Raw genomic sequence first — 26,725 nt, forward strand, 5'->3', positions numbered from 1 at the left:
GAGTAATCTCAGCAGTTTAGTGGAATTACTCATTTGAGAAGGTGTGAATAAGAGTTTCTCAGTGTGGCCCTCAGGGAGCCACTTACAGGGCCAGATTTAGATAAGATCTAGTTTCTTGCTGTTTCTATCCTCCAGAGAACTGAAACACTGTGGGCATGTCTACACAGCAGGGCAAAAGTCGAATTAAGATACGCAACTTCAGCTATGTCAGTTGAGTAGCTGAAGTCGAAATAGCTTAATTCGGCTTTTGGCACAGCAGGAAGACGAAGGAAGAACACTCTTCCTTCAACTTCCCTTACTTCTTGTAAAATGAGGGTTATAGGAGTTGGAGTAAGAAGTCCTTCAGCTCAACATTAAGTCAAAATAATGGCTTGCTATGTAGATGCACATTTGATATTTCAAAATAACATCAGTTATTCTGAAGTAATGCTACCGTGTAGACATATCCATTGAGAATATCAGATTTTGAATTATTTCACCCCATACATGGCTCCCTGAAATGTTAAAAATGACAGTTAAACTATAAATATAAATACTACACCAGACCTCCACATATAAACTCACCAGAATGGTTTTCAGAAAGCAAGGTCTGTAGTCAAAGAACTGTCATGGCAGGATGCTGTTTTGACTTCTTCTTCAAAGAGAAAAACTGTATGCAAGAAAAGCTGAACAGGCTGAAGCAGCAGCTGCTATCACTCATCACAAAATTAAACCACTCCTGAAGAGACAGATTCTGCCATTTTTACTTATAGAGGGTACTCTCTTACTTTGTGAGTCTCATTAAAACAAGTTAAATTCTGCCAGTCTCACTCGCAGTCTCACTCTTGATGATTACTGCAGTACCTTACTTCTCAAGTGGTCTTACTTAAATCAGTGGGATTACTTTTGGCCCTTAGATTTTCCTCATTATCCAAAGACCTGAGAAACTTCTGAAGATATAAGTAATGTTGTCCTGCTCATTTGATCTTGAGTTATGAAGGCATCTGTATCCAGTCTGTCCACATAACTCAGATGATGGGTCATATACTACACAGATTTCCTGTCTTTTCATCCGCTCCCTCCCTTACTTCCCATTCCTGTTGAAGCTTCACAAAGTTGCCATCAGCTCTGATGGATACACTCATGTTCCAAATGTAGATCTGAGCATTGTAATGGAGTTGGCAATAGCTAAAGGAAACTGCTTGAGCACTTCCCTCCAAAGCTTCCTTAATTCAGCATAGTGGCTCCAACCAGTCATCTCTTTGCACTGATTAATTGTGAAGAACAGGAGGGGAGAGTTCCCTCCCCTCTCTCTGCATTTCTGTATCGACACTAAAACGATCAAAACTGGCCCCTCTGCAGCTTCCACATATAGGAACCATCTCTGGTAACAGATTGTTACATGTTTAATGAAATTGAGAAAAACAAGAAATGTAAAGGCTGCAGGGCTACACAAGTTTGCTGTTCAGTCTGCCAAATTCAAACTAGCTCAGGCAACTCACAGAAGTTTGGCTTCTCACTCATTAAGGAGATTTATATAAGATGTACCAAAATCTGTATCCAGCAGGCTGGAGAGTATTGAGTGGCATGCCATTTGCAAGTGTGAGATGAAATGGAGTCAGCTTGATTGAGTGTCTTTGTCACTCCAGTTATATTCCTTATCACAATACGGAAGGGAATATCTGTGCAGACATGACAATCAGATCAACCTAACTGGTAATGACCACAATAGAACCTTGGAGTTATGAACATCAGAATTATGAACTGATCTGTCAACCACACACCTCATTTGGAACCATATGCAAAAAACAAAAAAAGGGAAAAGTTAAAAAAAAGATTTGACAAGATAAGGAACATGTCTCTGTGTTTGTTTCATTTAAATTAAGAAGGCTTAAAGCAGCATTTCTGCATACTAGAGTTTCAAAGCTGTTTTAAGTCAATGTTCAGTTGTAAACTGTTGAAAGAGCAACCATACATAACCTTTTGTTCAAAGTTACCAACATTTCAGAGTTATAAAAAATCTTCTTTGCCAAGGGCTACGTCTACACTGGCCCCTAATTCCGGAAAAGTCATGCAAAGCAGGTAAGTCAGAATAGGGAAATCCGCGGGGGATTTAAATATCCCCCGCGTATTTAAATAAACATGTCCGCCGCTTTTTTCCCGGCTTGGGGAAAAGCAGGAAAAAAGCGTCTAGACTGGCGCGATCCTCCGGAATAAAGCCCTTTTCCGGAGGATCTCTTATTCCTACTTGAAAGTCATGCAATTCTTGAAAGTAGGAATAAGAGATCCTCCGGAAAAGGGCTTTATTCCGGAGGATCGCGCCAGTCTAGACGCTTTTTTCCGGCTTTTCCCCAAGCCGGAAAAAAAGCGGCGGACATGTTTATTTAAATCCGCGGAGGATATTTAAATCCCCGCGGATTTCCCTATTCTGACTTACCTGCTTTGCATGACTTTTCCGGAATTAGGGGCCAGTGTAGACGTAGCCAAGGTGTTTGTAACTCTGAGGTTCTATTGTATTTCTTAACCAATTGATTCTGTATTGGCTCAGGTGCATAGGATCAGTGAGTTCTTTGAGACTATGTGCATGGAATAACATCCATTGTAATCTTGTGTAAGGCCTGTTTCATTACAAGGGCCCTTGGTCAGTCAGTGTAATGTACTCAAAAGCCATAAGCACAGAGAATCTATCTAGTGTAAAGAAACTAGAATAGTATTTTAAAAAGCAAGCCCCTCTTTTTTTTCAATTTGCAAAGAAAGCCTCCATTGTATAACACTTTGCAGAACTGGTTATTTTGAGCCAGTAGGCAAAACAAACATACCAACAGATGTGTTAGCTTCACTCAAATATCTCATCAGGATACTTCAGCTACCTTCAGCTACAGAACCTGATGCAGCCAGGGAGATGTTAACACACAAACAGCCCTCTAAAATTACTGAAATGTACTCATAACAGCTATAGCTACTTTTCACAATATGTTCCAAGAAAAAACAAAAAACAGAAAAATCTCCAGCACTCCACTACTATGGTGGACACAAGACCCAGCTGTCCTGGGCCAGCTGTGGGGTATCGGAACAAAGATGTGTATATTATTGTAATTGATGCCTTTGACCTTTAATCAAGATTTATAATGGCATATTAGTTCAACTGAGTGACACTTTATCTGGCTTGCTTCAAATGAATAACTACATCATTTTCTTCCATCCTTAATTTCTTTCAGCACAGAGTCATTTTAGGCAGCCGTGTTCTTCAAATATTTTTCTTGAGGGGATATGTAGCTTAACACCCGGGTTTTGCAAGGGGGTGGCTCTTTCTATATGTGCGTGTTTTCTGAGGCTTTTCAACCAGCACTGTAATGGAAAGCTCTCAGCTAGCACCTCAGCAGTGGAAAGTGTCACTGAGATCACTGCCCATTTTAGATGCCCCAGTAACACAAATTATGGCAGTGGCAATTAGGATTTTTGAACTGTCTCCAGCCCTACGGACTATAAGGATAATGGTGGGATCTATAATGGAATATATACTAATAGGTTTTGCATGCTCGTTGTGCCTAGGCGACATACTTCATAAGTCACTGGGTTTGAGAAACCCATATCCTTCAGTGTACTTAGGTTCATTTGAGCAATTTGATTTTTAGAACTTTGCTGACTGACCATTTTTCTAGGCTTCACACCAGACTCTACTATCATAATGTCTCCTTGTCAGTAAATCAACAATGCCAGGAGAGCCTAATGTCTTCAAGCAACTCAATAACAGCTCATACATCATAATGCAGAAAGCTCAGTTGTTTCCCTGTATCATACCCACTTCCACTTCTCTGCAGGTTGCTCTGCCTATCCAGGTTCAGCCTTAAGGCCAAGTCTACACTGGGGGAGAAAGTCGACTTAAGATACACAACTCCAGCTACAAGAATAGCATAGCTGGAGTTGACATATGTTAAGCTGAATTTCTGGGGTATCCCTCTTGCGGGTGATCAACGGGAGAAACTCTCCCATTGACTTCCCTTATTCCTCGCAACCCTGTAGAGTACTGGGGTCAATGAGATTCTATCAGCGGTTGATTAAGTGGGTTCTTACTAGACCCACTAAACTGAACCTCAGAAGCTTGATCTCCGGAATGTTGATCTTGGGGTAAGTGTAGACCTGGCCTTAGAAAACCAAAAATCTGGTTTGCTGACATTGCTCCCTAAAACAGTGTCAAAGTGTCAGTGATGATCATCAGCAAGAGACTGGGTGGCTTAAGTACTATAGGAATTCACCTGCACTACCAGAGAATACAGCCTTTCACGGGACAGGTTAGGACACTTTCATCCTGAGGTACAGTTTTGCAGCTCAAGCTTTCCGCATACCAAACTTCTTCCTATAAATCAGCAAAAACTCTGAGCAAGCAAGTCCTGAGCTTACCAAGAATGCTCTGCCTTTGAAACTGTATTGCCTGGCTGTAAGTAAATGGACATCAGTTCACAAAGGTAGGCACTGAGATGGATTTAAGTAATATTTGAAGTATGTCTGTGCTCTTCCTCTGGGGGAATTCTGTTCCAAAAATTAAATTCTACAAACAATATTTTAAAATTGTACAATTTTTGTCAAAATAACATGACATAATTACACCAGTTTCAAGTATTTTGGTAATTCATTTCAAAATACCTGTAAGGAAATTGGATGGTAATAATCCAACCACCCCTAACCCCCAGCTCTAGAGAGTTAAAGAAATCTCTATGGCAACCCAGACATGTACCCCCCCCCCCCAGAGCCCAGCTGGGGGGCCATACACTCACTCACACCTCCTTCTCCCCAGAGTCCAGCTCTGGGAGCCCTCCTTGCCCAGATACCGGTACTCCCTCTGTCCTCCCACACCCTGCTGCAGGGGTCCCCTTGCTCAGATACGTGTCCCCCTTACCTCCAGAGCCTAGCAGTGACTCCTTCCCTAGCTCAGATACCTAATCCTTATCCCTGAAAGCTCAGGAATACAGCCTAATGCTCCATCCCAGGCTTGTATGGAGTTACCTGTGCACCACTCTCTCCTTTCCTCTGGGCATGTGGGGAACTGTAGCTGCCAGGAACTCTCTAGCTCTCTCCACCTGCCCCTGACTTGTCTTCCATGTGCAAACTGGGCTCTGCTAAGTCTAGATCTAGCAGTCCCTAGTGTTGGCCAGCAGCACAGTAGCCCATTTCTGTGGGAGAAAGGAAATTCTGCCCCAAAAACCATTAATTTCTGTAAAATTCTGCATTGTGCAGTGATGCAGAATTCCCCCAAAGTAATGCTTTGAAAAGTGGTTCTATAAAAATAGTATGACTGAATTCCATGTTTGTTTCTCAATGACTCCATATCAAGTTTATTCTGTTTATGGGGAAAATGTTTTTCTATTTACCAGATGGGGAGTTAAAGTCAAGCTGGATTCTTCTGGGCTTGCACAGTATCTTCTGTAATTAAGAGTCTGCAGCTGGAACAATTCTGTATGGTTTGTGAAACCAATTTGCTAAACCTGCTAATTGGCCGCGTTGGTTTGTTTACTTACCAGCACTGCAAATGGCAAAATGGAACCAATGGGAGCTGGGAAGCTCTGTGGCTGTGGCGCTGGTAAGTAAACAAACTGGCGTGGCCAGTTAACATGTTTCCCAAAGTAGTTTTGTGGACCACTTTGAGAAACACTGCTGTAGATGATGCCCTTGGAAGAGAAGTTTCTCACTCTCTCATAGTTGTTTGCTCTGAAGTATTAATTGGAGTAAAAAGTGGTAAAATCTTGTTTCTGTCACCAAAGTAAATAACTCAGACTCTCAATAAAGGTCTGTTCAATAAGAAGGTGCCTTATTACAGTCATTTTTCATAACTGTCCTTTACATTGAGATCTCTCAGTGATTTAAGATGTGAGTGATCCCTTTTTTCCTATTATTATGGTTTCACACAAGATGTTTTGTGCAGCTGGAAAGGTGACCAAGTGAATTCAAGACCTCTTATCAAAGCCACAAATGGGTTTGTTCTTGTCTCCTTTCACTATTTCTGGGTGTCAGTATCACACAGCAAATCATGATCTAGCCAATTAGCAAGCCCATAAGTGCCACCTTTGAACAGACCAACATTTTTCTAGTTTGCTTGGTTCTTACCCATCAGTTGGTATTTGTTACTTGCAATTACTAATTTTGCTCTTTTTTCCCCTTTCAGTTGCCAAGAAGGAAAAGACAAAACCACTGCCAATACCATGTCCTTAATCTGAGAAGGAATAGCTACTGAGATGATGGGCCTAACCACCTCTGACCCTCTCCTGTCATTTCTCTCTATTCCTTTCCGCCATTTGTTTGTAAGGGAGTCTTTCCCCTGCCACTCCTGTTCCTTAAGAGCAAGGGGACAATAAACTGATGTTGTTTTTCACTGACTCAGCTGGTGTGTCATTTTCCTTTATTTGCTGTTAATTCTTTCAGTTTAAATCTGTACTTAGAGATGGACTCCAACCAAAACACTCAGATTTGGGTCTGTGTTTGGATTTCAAAGTCTCTCAATCTTTGAGAATGTTTGGATTTAAGGTTTTGTGTTTGTCTCATTATAAAGATCAGGGCTGTTTGCAAAGTTTGCAGGCAGAATCAGTTTACATTTTGATACCTACTCATCCAAAGTGCAGGGGTTTGGGGACTTGTGTCAGATCCATATCTACTTGCTTTAGTTATTTATGTGTGATTGTGAGTAGCATAATAAATTGTTGTACTTGGGAGTTAGGGTTAGTCATGGAACTCAGGCTATGTCTACACTACAGGGTTTTTGCACAAAAAGAGCCTATCAGAAAAAGCACAGGTGCTCTGATGGCCATTCATAGAATGGCCATCAGAACTTTCTTGCGCACGAGCATCCATGCAGTGTGGACGCTCTCTTGCGCAAAAGCACATCGCTTTTGAGATGCACTTTTGAGGTGTGGACACGCTTTTGCTCAAGAAGTTTTCAGAGAAGATCTCTTCTGCAAAAAGCTTCTTGTGCAAAAACCCTACAGTGTAAACAAAACCTCAGACGTGGGGTTGCATGTGGCCATTTCTAATGACTGAAAGCTGCCATGTGTCCTATTTATAGTGGAGCTCCTGCGATGGTGTTCTTGCAGAACTGTAATAATAAAACTTTGGCTCTTCTAGAGCTGTCCATATTAATTATATAGCTGTAGAGGACAACAGCTTAATCTAGAACTATCCTGTAACTGGCAATTAACATCTTCACTTGAGTAATACTAGTTTCTTTGACAACCTCTTTCCTGCATTAAGATGTTAAAAGTAAATGTCGAGATCATGTGGGTCATAGAGCCAATCAAATATGCAGAGCTTCGGTCTTCTGAAACCTAGCCATTTATTACTTCCCCCTTTATTATATATGTAGTTTAAGTGTCAGATCCAGGCAAGTCTTTTACTTATTAATTGTGATGAAAGTGTATCTTTATCTGGTAGCCATGGCAAAAAGCCACTGGCAGGAAAACTGAGGAATTTTATAGTCCCACTTTTTTTAATGGCTAAACCATTAAGTGAAGATAAAATTATATTCTCATGATAAATTGTTCCTCTCTACACAATTAAAGTGGCACTTTTTATTTACTGAAATCTTTTGCAACACTTGACAGGTACCTGAGTTCTATCAGTTCCCTTCATTATATGGTGAGGGTGAATCACTGTTCTACATGATCTACAATAAAGGTTAAGTTGAAGAGAAATGCTGTGGAAAGTAGTGTTATCTCTTATCATTGAAAGCAGTGATGTCTTGTTTCTTTGCAATGAGCTACATACTGAACTGAAACTAAATGGGAGTAGGATTATGGTTACCCTACTATACATTTTACAACTAAATTCTAGATTTGGGTATAATAGGTCTCTCTATTTTTTTGAACTTTACCTTTTTCTTAATATTGTGCTTTTCCTTTTAAACAGATTCAGATAATTGATCAAACAGGGTATGTCTACACTACCACCCTAGTTCGAACTAGGGTGGTAATGTAGGCAACCGGAATTGCAAATGAAGCCCGGGATTTGAATTTCCCAGGCTTCATTTGCATAAAGCCGGGCGCCGCCATTTTTAAATGTCTGCTAGTGTGGACTCCGTGCCGCGTGTAGCCGCGCGGCACGGAGTCCACGCTAGCGGACATTTAAAAATGGCGGCGCCCGGCTTTATGCAAATGAAGCCTGGGAAATTCAAATCACGGGCTTCATTTGCAACTCCGGTTGCCTACATTACCACCCTAGTTCGAACTAGGGTGGTAGTGTAGACATACCCACACATAGTAACTTGTGGAGTAAAATGAAGTAAAAAAGTGTGTAGAAGAGAGTTGGAACTGGGGTTAGGAAAAGATTTATAACAATCCTTTATCTTTGCCCATTACCTTTCATCTTTTATCCAAGGTTTTCTGGAGGCCTGATCCAAAGCCCTTGGAAGTCAGTCAGACTCCCATTGAATTTGAGTCAGTTTTCCTGTATTTTCCAAATATTAATCAAGCCTTGCCTTTTTGAGGTGGATAAGTATTACAGCTATTTTACAGAAAGAGACTCTAACACTAATACTAACTCTGTATGTCGATTTAAATTACGATGGTTCAGTTACATGTTATGTAACTGAGGTTGACGTACAGCAGTGTCTATGCCATCCTACATTGACAGAAGATGCTCTCCGATCAACATAGCTTCTTTCACTCAGGGAGGTGGAATGCAGGTGTTATTGGGGGAACGCTCTCCAAACAACTTCGTGTGTTTTCAACAGACCCACTAAATTGAAACTGCTGTATTGATCACAGCCTTCTTGATTTAGCCAGTAGTGCGGACATAGCCTAATAGTGATATAATTTATCCTGTGTGATGTAAAATACTCTTCTTGCCCTCAAACAGTGGCAGAGATGTTTTATTGTGGGGTGTAGATTTTCTCTTGCTAAATGAATAGTCATCAATTATTTTGCAGATTGTCAGAAATAGACCTATATTACTCTAGAAAGGGGACAAAATATACAGAGTCGAGGCCCTATTTTCTCTACTATAGAAGTTAAATTATTTCCTGAAAGAGTGAGGAAATGACACCAAATATCAAATAATGATTATAATCTTTTAATATACAGGGTTTTCCAAACTGTAAAAAAAAGTAGTAAACTTTAAAGTGAATATGGAACTCTATAATTTCAGATTACACAAAGCAAGGATCAATTTGAACTGTAGCCTTTAATATCTCCATTCTTATCAGAATATTTTTCTATGAACATTTAGTCAGTTCTCCAGTTTTCTATGGATGTATGGTTGTTATCACATGGATAGTCAATCCTGATAGGGCAGAAATATTATAGACTATTTATAGCATTAATTCTTTCTTTCAGTATATATTTCCTGTCCCATATAAATTTTCTGGAGCAATTTGGATTCATGTGAGAATGCTGGTTGATTTCTAATTTTTGTTTTAAATCTATGGTGGGATGATTTGGAATTAGGATTTTTTTCTCTGTTGCACAGCTCTGTCTTTGCTTATGCATGCTTTATATATTTTGAAGCTACATAGCTCTGATGGCAACTTTTTATACAGACTTTGAAGAGTATGTACCTGATTCTGACACCCTTATTTGTGATGTAAAAAGAAAAGTCCCCCTATAACAGGTCCCGCTGACTTCAGTTGAATCACTTACTGAGTAACGCACTAATGAACATGGATAAAGATATCAGAATCTGGCTATAAAAGCAAAGAGAGACTGAAGTCTTCAAGATACCGGCCAAATTCTAAAAGAGCACTATGTATAAAGCACTCTTCAGAAACTGCCTCTATACTAGGGGAAGCTAATCCTGACTACCCTTCGAAATTCCAGTTATAAAGCTGGAGCTGCTGGACATTTTGGGGCCGGGTGTTTGGCCTGCAAGATTCTGAATCTACAGTGCCATACTCAGAAGTAGTATTATTCCATGCAGAGACTATAATTTGTGCACAGGGAAAGGCATTTTTGTGCAGACAGGAGGGTCCATTGCCAGTCAGAGTATGAGTTTAGAATCTCACCTACAGTGATTGGTATGGGTAATGAAACTTGTAAATCGTCTAAAATTTGTCAAATAACATTTGCGAACTGAGTAATTGTTCACATACATGTTGTTCAAGTTTGCAATCTTCTGCTAGGTGGATGTGAGGCTTTCATTTTCCACAGTGATATCTCGTTCACTGCTTTTTCTCTTTGAGAGCCACTGATGTAAAATTACTTGTTCCTTTCTATTCATTTTTCCATAACTTTACTTGTGGTGTTATTTGCAACAGCTGGACTGTACTTACTGACTTTTCTTGCTCTGAGACAAGGAAAATGTTGCCTTTTCAGCTGTCTCTCGTAGTAACTGCCAAAAGATGAACTTAGCTTGGAGAATTGGCTTCACCTACCCTTGTTTATTGAAACAGATATTTGAGTTATAGTCTGAATAGCATTGAAATTGGATATAAAGAGGTATTTTGTCACATTTTTGTAGTATGGTGATGTGGAAGCTTTTCATAAATGGCCAGATTTGTTCTTGGTTACATACTGTACCTTTGGAGTATTTCTATTGATTTCAGTGGAGTTAACTCAAGAGTTACACAGAGAGCAAATTCTGGATCCAAGTATTTCTATTCCATCACATTTCACAAAGTTCTGAAATTTCACAAAGCTTGTGACAGACTAAGGAGTGAATGGCAATTCTTATTACAAGTTGAACCTCTCTAGTCTGGCATTCTCTGGTCCGGCAAGATATGTGGTCTGGAATGAACTTAGTGAGCTGAATGTCCACTTATCTGTGTGGCCATTGCCTGCTGTCACATAAAGTTTGTTTACAGACACCAGTCCTGCCTCTCAGCATTCTGCGCTATTACTTAGCTGTAATTTAGCTCTAAATATCTACTAAGAGCCCAGCAAGCAGTGGAAGTGTTTGGAATGCTGCTAGATAATATTGACCTTTGGTGGTTCGGCAAACTCTCTTGTTCGGCACTGGTTAGGTTCAAGGATGCCGGACTAGAGAGGTTTTACCTGTATGAACAAAGAGATTTGATTTGGGAATGAAAATAACTGGCTCTTTCCTTTCCTTTTAACATACATTGTTATATGTTTTGCAAAGCAAAACAGATGCCTGTGTTGATTTTACTCTGACTGTAATCAAAGGAACATTACAGTGAGAACATTCATTCAAAAAATTGAAGCTTAGTTCAATCACTTCAGGTATGCTGGACACAGAATTTTCACTAACATTTTTAGCAACAGAATGATTTAAAAAATCAATGCAGAAATGCAATCTATATTCCAAGATCTAGCAAATTTTACGGTTTTAGAGAGCTATGAAAATGCAAATTAAGGATCTATTTCTTGATTTTCTGTATCTTCTTCTTATAAATGGATTTTCTGTTAGACCAGGGCTGGGGAACCTTTTTTGGGTCGGGGGCCACTGACTCACAGAAAAAAATCATTCGGGAGTCTCACACAAGTGAAAAGCAAAAAAACCAAATCCTCATTGGCATGGCTCCCAATTGAGAAGAAGGACACTACCCACATTCCCCATGCACACCAGAGACTAGGGGGGGCCCAGGCTAGTAGTTTTTGTTTGCTTCAGCCCTGCAGGGAGGCAGTGGGGGACTGGAGTGCTAGCACAGGTCCTCAGTGCTGGGGAACAGCTCTGAGCCTCGGGGGCCAGATCCAGGCAAGCTGGTGGCCACATCCAGTCCCCGGTTCTTAGGTTCCCCTCCCCTGTATTAGACTCTTAACTCTACTGAGAGATAATTTGCAGCTGAGTAATTTTTGAATTTGTTCTGTACAGAGGATCACTGTTCCCAGAGAGTTTGAAATCTGTGTTTGCTGATAAAGCAAACACACTTGACCACATTCTTCAGGGTAAAGAGTATGGAAGAGAGCATGATATATGGAGAAGTCATATTAATTACTGGTCATACTTCCTTCAGGCATGGCTTAATAGCTGAAATATGTTACAGCTTAACACATCTCCATGGCTAAGGCTCTTTTCTATATTTTTCATTATGGTTGATGAAGGAGATGCAACTTTGAATCAATTATAATATTTTACCTAGTATTTCCACTGCTGAATTTAGGGTTTGGAGCATCATTCGTTGCATACCCAAAACTTCCATGGAGGTGGGGCTGCTAGGTGTCTGGTTTTCAACTGGAATGTCTGGTCAAAAAGGGACCTGGTGACTCCAGTTGATGTTAAAAGTCTGGTAGGTGGCGAAGTGAGGGACTGGGGGGGCTAAGGCAGACTCCCTCCTTCCCTGGTCAAAAAATTGAAACAGCCTGTAAGTGGCCACCAGCCAGTCCCTGTGGCCCCTAGATACAAGGGTGGCCAGTGAGGCTCTGTGAGCTGCTCTCTTGCCATCTGGCACCACCCCCGCAGCACCCACAGGCTGGGAACCATGACCAATGGGAGCTGCGGGGTGGTGCCTGCAGGTGCAAGGACAATGCATGGAGTCTTCCTGGATGCCCACCATGCACCTAGGGGCCCTAGGGATCTAGCACCTGTGTCTGGGAGCTGCAGTAAGTGTAATCGGGACTCCTTACCCTAACTCTCTGCCCCAAACTCTATTCATCTCCTTCACCCAAACTACATCCTGGAGCCCAAACCAACTCCCACCTCAACCCCCTGACCCAGCCCCGAGCTCCTTCCTGTATCCAAATTGTCCTCCTCTCTGGCCTCGCCTCCAGCCAGAGCCCCTAACCCCCACAACCTAACTCCCTGACCCAACCTGGAACCCTTTTTCCCTGAACCCCACATTTCTGACTCCACCTGGAGTCCACACCCCCAGACCAGAGTTCATACTTCCTCTGCACCCTAACCCCTTCCCCAGCCCAGAGTTTCTGCTGTACCCCAAACAGGCCCACCAATATGGGAGGCAAATAGGCAGTTGCCTTTGGGCCTGGTGATTCCCAGAGGCCTGAGTCTTCCAGCTACTGTCACTGCTACTGTGGCAGCAGTGGCAGCTGAAGCCACAGGTCCTTTATATTGCTGTTGGAGAAGCACATGCACTTCATGAGGCTCTGAGGGCTTGTGTGTGTGTGTGAGGGTGTGGCACCCTCTGTGAGGCTCGGCGGGTACATCTACATTACAACGTTAATTCGAACTAATGGATCCAGACTAAAAAACTAGTTCGAATTAGCGTTTTGCTAATTCGAACTAGCATGTCCACATTAAGTGGACCCTGAACCGGGCTTAAGGATGGCCGGAAGCAGTGCCGGCAGGGCATCAGAGGAGGACTTAGAGCGTGGAGATGCTGTCTCAGGCTAGCCGAGGGCTGTGCTTAAAGGGACCCGACCCCCACCCCGGACAGACAGTTCTCAGGGGTGCCCCGCTTGCAAAGCAGTCCTGGCTTGGATTGCCCGGACTACCCACACTAGGCACATCACACCACTCAGCCATCAGACCGGCTGCACTTGCCGCAGGCTGCCATCTGGGGAGGGGGGGCAATAGGGGGGCTGCAGGAGAGCTTCCACCCCCAGAAGCCCGCAGAGCCAGCCCAGTCCTCCCCATCGGGGGCTTGTGCCCCATTCCTCCCTCACCTCCTTCCACTTACCCTTCCCTAGCCCCTCTTCTTGATGTACAAAATAAAGATAACGTGTCTTCCAAAATGGAATGTCTTTATTGAACAAAACTGGGGGAGACTGGGAAAAGGAGGTGGGAGAGGGGAAGAGAGAGGCTGGGAAAGGGGAGGGCAACTACAGTGATGAGGGGTTGGGAACAGGTCCCATATGAAGAGAGGCCAAAGAGACTGGGACTTTTCAGCTTAGAAAAGAGGAGATGGAGGGGGGACAGGATAGAGGTCTCTAAAAGCAGGAGTTGGGTGGAGAGGGTGCATACAGAAAAGTTCTTCATTAGTTCCTATAAAGAAGGACTAGAGGACACCAAAGGAAAGGAATGGGTAGCAGGCTTCAAACTAGTAACAGAAAATTGTTCTTCACAAAGCAAAGAGTCAACCTGTGGAACTCCTTGCTGCAGGAGGCTGTGAAGGCTAGAACTAGAACAGAGTTTAAAGGGAAGTGAGATCAAGTCATGGAGGTTGGGTCCATGGAGTGGTATTAGCCAGGGGGTAGGAGTGGTGTCCCTGCCCAAGGTTTGTGGAAGGCTGGAGAGGGATGGCACGAGACAAATGGCTTGGTCACTGTCTTCGGTCCATCCCCTCCAGGGTCCCTAGGGTTGGCTGCTGTCGGCAGACAGGCTACTGGGCTAGATCGACCTTTGGTTTGACCCAGGACAGCCATTGTAAGCTCAGGGCTCAGGGTCGGGGGTCTCAGTGGACCCCCTTGATTCTCTTGCACACCTGCTCCTGGGTGGCCAGGCTGGCAGCTCTCCTGCCCTAGCCGGCCACTTTCCTGTGCCTAGTGCGGAGATCGTGGAGCAAAGAAATGACCTATGAAAAAGGCACAGTAAATTGTAGGTAGAGGAAATAATTTTTTGAATCATGAAGAGGTTCTGCTTTGTCCGATGACATAAAAATAATGTATTTGTTCCTTAATTAATTTGACAGTAATAAGAGAAATTTATGATCGGTTTACAGCAACAAGCAGTAAATATGAGGAAAAATTATATGCTTTATGGTTCTAATTTCCATGGACTTAGTACTGTTGATAGAGATAGTACTAATAATAGAGATAACCATGTCTGCAATATAGTCGTAGGTGTGGCTACAGGACCAGTGATTTTCAATAGTCTTCAGTCAGATGGTTGATGGGGAGGAATATAATGTAGACCTACATTATAAGATTGAGATTAGGAATACAAATATTCCATAAATCCTAGTATGTATGGCAGGTTTAGGTTGGACATTAGGCAAAACTTCCTTACTGCCAGGGTGATTAGGCAGTGGAATAAATTACATAGGGAGCTGCTGGAATCTCCATCACTGGAAATTTTTAAGAGCAGGATAGACAAACACCTGTCAGGGATGGTCTAGATAATCCTTAGTTCTGCCATGAGTGCAGGGGAGTGGACAAGATGACTTCTCAAGGCAGGGGCGGCTGAGAGTGCCACAGGGACCAGGGCAGCGCCGCGGGGCCCCAGGCAGCGAAATTTCGTGGGGCCCCTCCTTTGACACAGCGTATGCACCATGGCGCCATGGCGCATGCGTGGAGCCTTGGGAAGCGTGGGGCCCGGGTCAGCCGCCCCGTTCGCCCTGCCCTAAATCCGCCGCTGTCTCAAGGTGGCTTCCAGTCCTATGATTCTACATAATGGCTTATAAGAGCCTATCACATGGGTGATCTCAGATGGGAATAACAAAGCAAACAAACTGTTGTTGCTGTGGTTATCTACAGGTAAAGGTGTGATTCTTTTCTCCCAGTTTACTGAAAGCTGGAAAGACCATGGGGATTGTTACCAGGTGTTCTGAAACTTTGTTCTTATCTTTGAATCTTCGTGCTAATAAAGCCAGCCCTGGGGAAAAAGGACTTGAACTGGCCTATAGTTTGGGGTCTTATTTTTACCTTCCCAAGCTAGTATATCTGCACCAATATTTTACATAGAACTGATGTGACCGGAATTGGCTTAGTTATTTTGTAAATTTCAATGGTTATTGCAGTTCTGAGATCTAAACTTTTTGTAGCATGAAGAAACCCAGACACAATAGCACTGTGCGGCTGCAAGAGGATTGTCCAAGCTGGGTGAAGCATGAAAAGTAAATATGCAGCAAAAATGCAAACAGTATTTTTAAATGTCTTTCCATTTGAGTAATCTGCTCAGCCTTGAAGGTCTACTGGAATGGAATCTCAGGGTGAAATCACATTGTGCTCTTGGTAATGTGATATTATGTCATTAAAGTATTCTCTAAGCCAGAGATGGCTCATCAGGCTGACATGGCTTAAGGCATCTGAGTTTTCATAGCCAATGGTACAGATAGGAGTGACGCAGCTTCATTTCCAGACACCTTTGATTTCCCTAACCTATGGACAAGACACTCCTGCAGCTGGAAGCAGCTAGTCAGTGTGAGATATCAAGTCCACAGTGAAACTCAAATCTACAACCTCTGGAATTGTAGTCAACCTCCCTAACCTTGTGTCTACCATACCTTGATGCTGTTAAGTCACAGTCTTGACATACTAATGGGATACTACTACTGCTACTACTACTATTAGCATTGTAGTGTAGCATCAGGATGCACTCTGATTATAGTGACTGCCTTTATCTCCAGTCCGTGCTGCTTACTCTCTCTTCCTCCTGGTTGCTAAGAGGTAAAAAAAGTGTCTGTCTTCTATGTACAGCTTTCCTCTTCCTGCTACGTAGCTGCTTGGATCTTGTAACCTTCTTTGGTTCATTTGCTCAGCACTATCATGCCACATCCTGTATATCAACTGGTGGGGACTGTGCACTTCCTCTGCTGTCTTACCTGGGAACAGAAAGAGTAAGAAAAGGTCTGATTAAATCTGTGTACCCTCTGAGAACTGATTGTAGGGCCCCAAATGAGTATTACAGATGTAGGTGTTATCGGCTAACAGTGCTAGGCCAAAGTTGTGGAAATGCTGTGGAAAATCTAGCTGTGCTGTAACTGGATGGAAATTCATTGAAGCCAATGGAGTTGTGCCTGCTTAGTTCAGGGCTGGGTTTTGCTCCTTGCATCTGATTCTATTTGAATTTCAAAGTTGGGTGGAATGGGGTTTTCCTCTTTGGATCTCTGGATCACTGAGGTTCTGGTGTGTGGCTGGACTCAAAAGTGCAGGAGGCCTTTTTTTCCAGATCTATTTCAGACTCGCTCCAAGATGGTGGAAAACTAATGAGATCAACTAGTCCAGTGAGATTTTAGTCAATTTGGTATACAAATATATGCACTAACTTCCTTCATAAAGAGCAATGGTAATAATAAGAAGGTAGAAAACCAGAGGAACATTTGCTGTTTCTTGTATCATTGGTTTGCATCAATAGGGCATGACAGGGCATGGCTGTACTCAGGTCACACCATGCCTCAGGCATGTTGTGAGGTAGGACAGGAAGCCAAAGATTACATTTCAGTAGAAAATCTGACTTTTCTCTCAGTGGAGAGGGTTTTGAAGAATCACTTATCAAGCGGTAGTTAAAACAAAGCAGTCAGAGCTGAAAATAGACCACCCATGAGTGGACAAACAGGGGGAGCAGCACTGGAGAGCCGATGATGTTAAAACCCAGTTTAAAAGACCCCATGGCTTCACTTTTTTGCTTGTAGAGAGCTTACTATTATTATACTGTTGCCACATTGTGAAATCATTACTTAACGGTCAGACCAAGATGCCCTGGGGGGCATGCAAAACAGTGTATACCACAGTATGTCCAACCAAGGACAAGTCCTTTTGCCTGAACTTGTCACTGTTGCTGCCTCCTGGGTAGTGCAGTTCTGGGTGTGCATAGAAGTTTGTTGCAGAAGCATTAATCATTACCTTAGGGAAAGACATTTATTCATGGAGAAATCATGCCTTATTAATACAGAGCTTCACTTAACTGTTTGAATGCTGTGAGTTCTCGGGGCATTATATATCCTAACTTTCCACTTACTTATAATAAATAACAATAATACTTTGCACTTGTAGAATACTTTCCATCTGATGATCTCAAAGCAAATTAGAAATACAATGAATTCAATCACATGACACCCTGGGGAAAGTACAGTTATCACCTTTTTATAGTTGGGGGAAACAGATACACACAAATGTGGTCACACAAGTGCATAGCTTACATGGAGCGCTGCTGGTGACCCAGGAAGTTTGTGGCAAAACTAAGACAAAAAGCAATTATGACAGTTCCAAGCCCTCGGCTTTAACTATTCTGTCTTCTCTATGCCTGCAGAATGGTAACAGCACCATAGAGATTAGCAGTTAAAGAGTTAAATCAGTTCTCTGAGCTGGATCCTCTCCCTAGAAGTTTCCCAGGGACTGTCCTCTTAAGTACAAGGGATGTATGGAGTCACAGAATGGATAGGGTTTTTGGACGTCCAACCCACTGATATCCTGGTGATCTGAGAGGTAGGGAAGTCTAGCAGAGGGAGACAACATCTAAATGGAGGGCTGGCTACTTTGCAAAACTCTACTAGAGCTGTGGTATTGGCTGAGCCCTCTATGGCTGTGCAGTAGCAGCCATGGACCATGGTTAAATCAGATCAGATTTGGGGAGAGCACAGCAATTTTAGTGGTTATTAAGTCAGCATTGTTGTTAATGTCATGTGGTTAAGTACCATTGGAGAGCTGGTACCAACTGTCTCTCCTTCTCCCTCTCGGCCCCCCTGAGGGGCGGGGGGAGGGAGGGTAATCAGAAGGAACACAGATCTTCCTGCAGAAGAAAGGGGGGTAGATAGTTATCCAAGATGGGATTCCCCTCTTTTCCAATTAGGTGCTGGTGCTGTTCGGCTTACTGACAGGAAGGCGTGGGGCCCTATAAACTCTTAGCGAGGCCCAGCTCCTGCTGCTCCCACTTCAGATTCTCCCACTCAGGCTACGTCTACACTGCTGTTTTTTTGCGGCAGAAGATATGCAAATCACACTCTCATTTGCATATCTTCTGCTGTTCTTTTTTGCGGAAGAGGTTTTGCTGCTAAAAATCCCTGTGTAGACAGGGCATTTGTCAGAAATAAACCCTTTTGTGCAAGATCCCTTATGCCTCCAAAAATGAAGTTTACAGGATCTTGCATAAAAGGGTTTTTTCCCGACAAATGGCCCCCTCTACACGGGGGATTTTTAGTGGCAAAACCTCTTCCGCAAAAAGGATCGGCAGAAGATATGCAAATGAGTGCGATGTGCATATCTTCTGTCTCAAAAAAATGGCAGTGTAGACGTGGCCTCAGGGAGTCCTCATTTCACCAGCCATGGAAGAGACAGGCAGAGGAGGAACTCTGGTGGAGTACTGCACATCTTTCCCCACCTCCACACCCGAAAGAAGAGAGGAAAGAGAGCTCTCTTTCTTGTGACAGTGGAGGCAGGGGGCTGTGGCTCTCACATGCTCCCTTTTACTTCAGTGTCCTCCTAGCAACTCTCTTGCTGATTTAGTGCCAAGCTACCTTATTAAGCATCCCCATAATCAAGGCTCAGGCCTCTGTGAGGTCATTAACTCAGCCACTTTACCATGCTGGTCTGATGGCACAGCTCTTTCTCAGGATTAGCCTCCCTAGTTTACTTGTTCTTTCTCAAGGGCAGGCAGCTGATGTCACTTGGGGTAAATAAATTCGAAATAATAGGCTTCTTACTCCAACTTCTGTAAACCTCATTGTAAGAGGAGTAAGGGAAGTTGGAGGAAAAGTGCTCTATTTCGAAATAAGTGCTGTGTAGATGTGCCCAAATTCGAAATAAGCTATTTCGACTTAAGCTATGCAGTTGCCGTAGCTCAAGTTGCGTAGCTTATTTCGAGTTTAGCCCTGCTGTGTAGACGTGCCCTGACTGAACAGTACTAGTTTGCTGGTCTGCTGTCACTGCACAGGCCTTTGTGGTATCATTGACTCATCTCCTTTAGCTGGCTAGACTTATGTCAAGATGGAGGAATCTCTGAGGGAGTGACTTTAGCTAATTGGTTATATGTCAGGGGAAGTCATTGGCTCAGTAGTCTAGTAGTCTACCTTGTAGTATGGATGCCAAAGCATAGGCTTCTCGGAGCACACTGGCCAAGAGCTCAAGTTTTCTGGACTTTGATGTCAAGCTAAGGCCTCATTGAGCTCAGCAGCTTTAGCATATTGGGATGATATCAAGAGACAGGCTTCCGGAAGCAATCTTTCTAACACTGCTAGCTTGCTGGTCTGAAGCCAAGGTGTGTATCTTTGTCAAATTCCTGGCTCAGCCCCTTTCACTTCAGAGGCCTGAGTGAAAGTAAAGACCCCTGTGTGGTCATTGGATCTGCACTTGTAGCTTGTTAGTCTGATGTCAAGAGACAGGCTCTTCTAATATCACTGGATGAGTACTTCCAGCTTCACAGGCCTGAAGTGATAGTAACTAGAGGTAACCGAGATTACATTTAGATTGCTGGTTTGATGTCAAGGAATAGGTCTTTATGAGGTTGTTGTATCAAGGACCTTAAGCTTACTGGTTATATGTGAAGGCCTAGGCTACGTTTACACTGGCCCCTTTTCCGAAAGGGGCATGCTAATCTTCCTACTTTGAAGTAGGAATAAGAGATCCTCCGGAAAAGGGCTTTTTTCCGGAGGATCGGGGCCAGTGTAGACGCTCTTTTCCGGCTTTTCTACAAGCCGGAAAAAAGCGGCGGACATTTTTATTTAAATGCCGCGGGGGATATTTAAATCCCCCGCGGATTTCCCTATTACGACCTGGAAAATTAGCATGCCCCTTTCGGAAAAGGGGCCAGTGTAGACGTAGCCTTAGTGTTCTGAGTGGCCTCTGGCTCAGCATGTCTGGATTGCTGGGATGGTCCAAAGCACAAATTATTGTGAGCTCAGCGCCTTTCATTTACTGGGTTGATGTTGAAGCATTGGTTTCTGTAAGGTTACTGGCTCAGCACAGAAGGCATCTAGCAGCAAAGTCTGCATTGAGCAGCATTAACTCCTTATCTGATGGATAGTTGGACATTTATGGGACAGCTGTTTCTCTGCCTCATGCCCAAGAAGCTAGTGGGGATTTCCAGGGGGAATCGCCAGGGAGCAGAGATGAATCAGCAGAACCACAGCTGTTCCAGTTAGGGTCTCTTAAGTTTCCTTTTTGTTTCCATAAGCAAAGGTAATGCTGGGATACCAGAAGTAGTAATGATAATTTTAAACCTGATTCCCCTCCTGTAGACTGAAAATAGCTGCAAGTGTGGCATTACACTACATACTCCAGAAATGTTATAAGCCTGTGAAAAAATAGCATTGACATTGGCATTTTGTATTTCTCATGTGTTTGCAGAAAGTTTAAGTGACTATTGGAAAGTAGTTTTCTTTAAGAAAGTGGCCTTTTTCTCACAGAGTCACAGTAGAAAGCCTAGGAAGGATTTGCATTTTTCATGGTTATTAAAGACAGTAATCACATAAGGCAGCCATTACTTGTGTATGAGTCTTCCTAACAAAAATACTTGCAAACCGTAGGAGTTTCCTCTCTGTTTGGACCCCCAACATTTCGTTCCCATCACTGCAACAAAGCAGGCTGTGTTCTGATTGTTTGCTATATGGATTTGGTTGACAAAATGCTTTGGTGAGCCTTTGGGAGCCTGCTACAAAACACTTGACTGTGGCTAAGCAGAGGGGAGTGCTGTTTATATACCAAATACAATTGTTTCAATGTCACTTTGTCCTCCTTCCCACACATCTATTTGTTTGTCTTCATCTGTTGGTCCCATATTTTTAGATGGTTATCTCTTCAAGGCAGACAGTCTACACAGAGCCTAGAACAATGCAGTACTAAAATGCTGTAGTATAGAGATGTAAGTCACTGAGGCTATGTCTACACTACAATTCTTTTTCAGAAAAAGGTACACAAATTGCGCTCTGCTTGTTTCCGATTGTTTTTTCCAATTGTTTTTTCAGAAGAGACTTTGGCCAGTGTAGACAGGACAAATTTTAAAAAAAACCTCCTCTTTCGCAAGAGCCCTTTTTCCTTATGAAATGAGGTTTATAGGACTTCTGAAAGAACGCGTCTGCTCGTCCACAAAAAAAGTCGGAAGAGCAGACATGTTCCCTGGCTGTGGTGGAGTTTTTCCAGGATACCTCCATAGCATAGACATAGCCTGAGATGTTCTGGTTAATGGAGCTGTGGTTTCCCTGCTACCGGAAAGATTCAGAAATGCAAAGGTATGGGTCATAGGCCCTATATTGCATATAGGTTAGGCAGGTTCTTCTTTAGCTCAAGCGCTGGGAGAGTGTGCATTTATAGGAATACTTGAGTTCTATCCCAGCTGTTGTCATGAAGTTCTATACAGTGTGCTGCCGTGTAACAGTTGTGCAGACTGTGGCTTTTTGCTGCCCTATAATTGCTTTGCCTGGCAATTCTAGCTATGGAAGGTGCCAAGAACAGTGTGCACCAAAGTGCTGCACTGTAACTCCCTTGTGTGGATACTGTGGGCATGAACTAAAAGGTTCCTACTTCACATTAACACAATCCTCTTGAAACTGAAGTATGATGTGGTTGATTTCTGGCCCTCTACTCACGCTGCCTTTTTACATTGTACTCTATTTGCACAAATCCAGACCATTATATTATAAGTATGTGGTTTGGTTTAGGTTAATTATGTGTAATTTTGATTGTCTGAAATTCTTTACTTTGAGCTTTGGCAGTTTGCACCTGGGTCATTGGGTTGGTGACAAATTTATGTGGATGCTACCAGTAAATTGTACATTAAGTTGACAGATCTAACATGAGAATCTCGAGGCTCTACCATTGGCCCTTTTGAATGGTAAATCATAAGAAAATGTATTGATTCTTCCCCCTCCCTCCCAGTTTTGCACTCTGGATGAACCTTGTTCTCACAAAACAATAGTAGGTATTTAAAAAGTTTTTTAATAGCCAGTTAGCCTTTAACTGAACAATCGCACAAACACCCACCACAAACTCTAATCCAAATAAACAAGAAAATACGATTTACAATCTGAAAAGCTAATCAATATCAGTCGATAATGAGTTTTAATGCTTAGCAGCATACTCTCAAATATTGTTTGTTCATTTAGCAATTTATTTTTAATGAATTTTGTGTTTTTCAAACCATTTATATGAATTATTCTTGGTTGCTTTAACCACAATACAACAAAAATGGTGAAAGAGGATTAGGGGAATTATTTAGGAAAAACACTGATTTTTATAATCAGATCTCTCTGGTTTAGAACAGCAGTAAATTTGCCACAGAGACTGTTGGAAGCTGAGAAATGACTGGGCTACTGTTGTTGAATGTTTGGTGGTCTGCTCAGGGCAATGGAAACCTTACTTGTTTTTTTAGTGCACACTGTGGGCCTTAATTTTGAAACCCTTATTCAGTTTTTAGTCACGGGAAACTCCCAAGACCAAAGTAAAAAGTAAACTAACAACGGAGTGAAAACAGAGTACCAAATTGTGGCCCAAGGGTATTGTGGATGGAGAGCTCCCTGTCTCCCTGCATGGAAGAGGGAGTCAGCCAACTCCAGCAATGCATTCCTTTTTTCATGAAGGATTTGCATGGTTCCATGAATCCATGGCTGTGTCTAGACTGGCCAGTTTTTCTACACTGGCCGCTTGAATTTCCGCAAAAGCATGACTTCCTACTGTAAGGAATCAGTGCTTCTTGCAGAAATACTATTCTGCTCCCGTTCAGGAAAAAGTCCTTTTTGCTCAAAGCTTTTGTGCAAAAGGGCCAGTGTAGACAGCTCAGATTTGTTTTCCACAAAAAAGCCCCGATTGCGAAAATGGCGATCGGGGCTTTTTTGTGGAAAAGCGCGTCTAGATTGACACGGATGCTTTTCCGCAAAAAATGCTTTTGCGGAAAAGCGTCCATGCCAATCTAGACACCCTGTTCCGAAAATGCTTTTAACGGAAAACTTTTCCGTTAAAAGCATTTCCGGAAAATCATGCCAATCTAGACGCAGCCCATGTGTGTGTGCGAACCAGTGGAGAACAGCCGAGGAAAGTTAATGAAATCTGAAAAGTGCCACTCCATGCAGGGAAAACCCTAGCTTGCGAGTTTCTAGCAGATCCCCAAGGATGCCCAGAGCTGATCTGGAGCCTTTGTGAGATTGGTACTTGGTGGATCCCTATTTCAGAATCATAATTTCTTCTTTGTTGGGGATAGTGCCTAGTGACCACTTTTTAATAGAGGAATTCAGAGGAGATGCCAGAAGGGGAACCACCAGGTGTTTCCTGGTCCCATACATGTATTTCTCCATAGGGAAATTATCTAGCCACGAGTAATGAATTTCAGAACTTTGCCCATTGATTGACTGGGCATTTTGCTGGTGTAAGAAGTCATTAGAATCTTAGTGAAGATTTCAAGATTTTGCCCTGATAGAATTAAGTCAGAGTCAGAGGTATTGCTAACCCTTTGGGCATCCTAAGCAGGATTTTTCTTCTCTTCCCCAATACATACTAATACAGTAATAGGGGGTCCCTTGAGTTACTCAGGCCCCTAAGCTTATGTCTAGTGCTGACTCTGGTTAGAGTGGAGTTCAAGTAGCTACAACACCCCTGGAATTACTGACTAACACGGTGGTGTCCAAACTTTTTTCAAAGAGGGCCAGATTTGAAGAAGTGAACATGCGTGAGGGCCGTCCCTGCACTCTCAGCCCCAAGGCGGAGGGCCCGCGGGGTCGGAGGCGGGCGGAGAGCGCAGGGCACGCCGGCCTCACGGCGGCCCGTGGGACAGGGCGAACCCGCAGCCGAGCGGGGGAGCGGGGCTGCGGACATGCCCTACAGGGCAGGCTCTAGGACCGCGGAGGCCATGGGCGGCGGCGCGGCCGGAAGTGGCGCGCTGGGCGCGCCAGTTCAAAAGAGCGCCGGGGAGCCAGGAGAGGGGGAGGAAGCGGGGGCCGTATTAAACCGGAACACGGGCCGCAATTGGCCCGCGGGCCGGACTTTGGACATGTCTGGACTAACAATACTTTGCATTTCTATGGTGCCTTCCACCTGAGGAGCTTAGAGCTCTTAGTTTTTAGAACAAATACAAAAACTATTGAAGGGCAGAACACACCAGACTTTGTGGTGGAAGAACTTTATATTCAATTTTTGATAGCATCCGAAAATGTTTTGTGGATAATTATGTGTCTTTTACCTTTCAGTGCATGTGATCACTGGTGGCATACAGTGTCTGTAGTTCAGCATAGACATCAGAACCAAAAGGATTTTAAGAACTGTTAACATATTTATGCATTTTAAAACATATTACTCCATGTTATTTTATTTGCATCTTATGCTCCATACATCTCATGAAATTTCCAGTAATCTTAAGTAATCTTATGTGGTTAAACAGAAAGCAAACTAATAAGATTCAATGTAACCTGACATTTTTTTTTGTAAGTAACATGAATTTGAAGTAAATATTGCCCTCAAGTGCTCTGTAGCCAAGGCAAGATTACTGTAGTAATTCTACACAACTCACAGGCTGGTGTTTAGCTCCTTGTTTCATTAACTACTGCATCTAAAATTGGTCACATCTTATCCCATTCTTCCGTCTCAGCTTTGCACTTAACTCTCTGATTTGTGAAAATGTTTTTAAAATGTGTGTGTGTCTTTCTTTTATGTATGCAGGGAATTAACAAGAGTTGGACTCATCCTGAGAGTAAAGCAGATGGGAGTTGGCTCTGCTGAACTTTTCACTTGGGAAAATGCATTAAAAAAGAAACTTTGCTGGACCATGGCTGATAGTGACCTTTGCTTGTACTGTAATGGATGTCAATGCATGATTTCATTACCATGGTGATGATCTTCACCAAAACCCTCGAAAACAAAGGCACTGACTCTGTGACATGCAGGACTGAGCTGGTAAGTTTTGTAAAATCTTAATTACAAACTATTGTCTTACTGTACTGTCCCACTGTCGCTGTGTAATATGTATTTCAAATTGAGGGCTAGTTCCTCAATTAGTATAAACTCCAATGATTTCAGTAGAAACTACATCCATTTATACCAGCTGAGCATCTGGACCTTTAGTAAATAACAGGAATACTGTGGTTTTCGTATATGTGAATCTCAGCAAAGCATTCGATCTAGTGCCATAGAATAAACACATTAAAAAATGGAGAATTACCAACTAGATAAATAGCTTGGATTAGAAGTTGCCTGACTAATGGTGAACAGATGGTCACGGCTAATAGTAAGATGAGCAAGTGGGGAGCAGTATTAAGTTGGGGATGGCAAGGATCAATGCTGTTACTTAACAGTTTCATTAAGAATCTAGAGAAAAATGCAGATTCAAACACCATCAAACGAGCTGACAACACAGAAAAACCAGGGAGGCAACAAACACTCAGAAAGACCAAATCACATTGGCAAATGAATTGGGGAGAGTAGAACAGTGGGCTGAGTGTACCTAAAGAGAAGAAATAAACGGCACAGATGCAAATTAGGGGCAACTGCCTGGAAAGCAATGAGTGCAAAAATGACCTGGGGTGATAACATAGAGCAATCTGAATAGCCTCTCAAAGTGCCAAATAGTCAATGCTCGTCTCAGACATGCATGTATGTAGTGGCATTCAAGGAGAATTATTCACAGTCTAGAAAGAAATTAGAACAAGGTGCTGTTGCCTGGAAAATGCTCCAAGAAGCTCAGAAAAGATGCACAAATACAAATACTCCTCTCTCCCTTCCCTCAGAAGACGCAGAGGGCTCCAGCCCCTTAACTGGCAGATCCCCCAACAATCAATGCTGATTGGGGAGGACTTGCAGAAAGCAACAGGCAGCTGCCTATTGCACAGCTGATAGCTCCATGGAAGGAGGAGCTTCAGCAGGGTTGACGGAAGCATGTTCAAGAGGCAGAACTTCACCCTTCTGGGGGCACATGGTCTCCTCTGGGAGCAGTCTAAGATGTGTACATAGGAACAACTCAGTTGTTCTCCCACAGACGAGGTGAATATGTTCTGTGAGGAAGCAAAGTCCTTGTCTAAACATAAATTGTTTTGGTCATTAGCCAACAAAAGAGAAAATATGAAAAACATGATAAAATTTAACTGGTCTGAAAGATCCCCCTCTCTTCCCATTCCCTGGCAGGCCTTTTGCAAACCATTGGCTGAAATTCACTTGAAAGTCGTTAGATGAAGTGGGTGAGCAAAGGGAAGTGACAAAGTGTCATGTACAAGCTACTAATGAGACTTGGTGGCTATGGAGTGGGAGACTCACTGATCTGGGAGGAATATGAATTATTCTGTGCACTATGGAGCCACATGTCTTTCGAAAAGTATCTTTCGAAAAAGCCTCTTTCGAAAAAG

General features: G+C 42.9%; 1 protein-coding gene across 4 annotated transcripts in view; it reads left to right on the forward strand.

Moving 5' to 3' along the window:
- The window catches only part of FAM53B (family with sequence similarity 53 member B), a 155,331-nt gene that overhangs the window by 19,076 nt on the left and 109,530 nt on the right, over positions 1-26,725 (forward strand). For all 4 annotated transcript variants that reach the window (XM_075935296.1, XM_075935295.1, XM_075935298.1 and 1 more), the window contains one exon: positions 25,050-25,283. In XM_075935296.1, coding sequence (XP_075791411.1) covers positions 25,191-25,283 — 93 coding nt within the window. In that variant the 5' untranslated portion in view covers positions 25,050-25,190. The remainder of the gene's footprint in view (positions 1-25,049; positions 25,284-26,725) is intronic.

This window comes from Pelodiscus sinensis, chromosome 8 (genome assembly GCF_049634645.1).
Source record: "Pelodiscus sinensis isolate JC-2024 chromosome 8, ASM4963464v1, whole genome shotgun sequence".
NCBI lineage: Eukaryota > Metazoa > Chordata > Testudines > Trionychidae > Pelodiscus > Pelodiscus sinensis.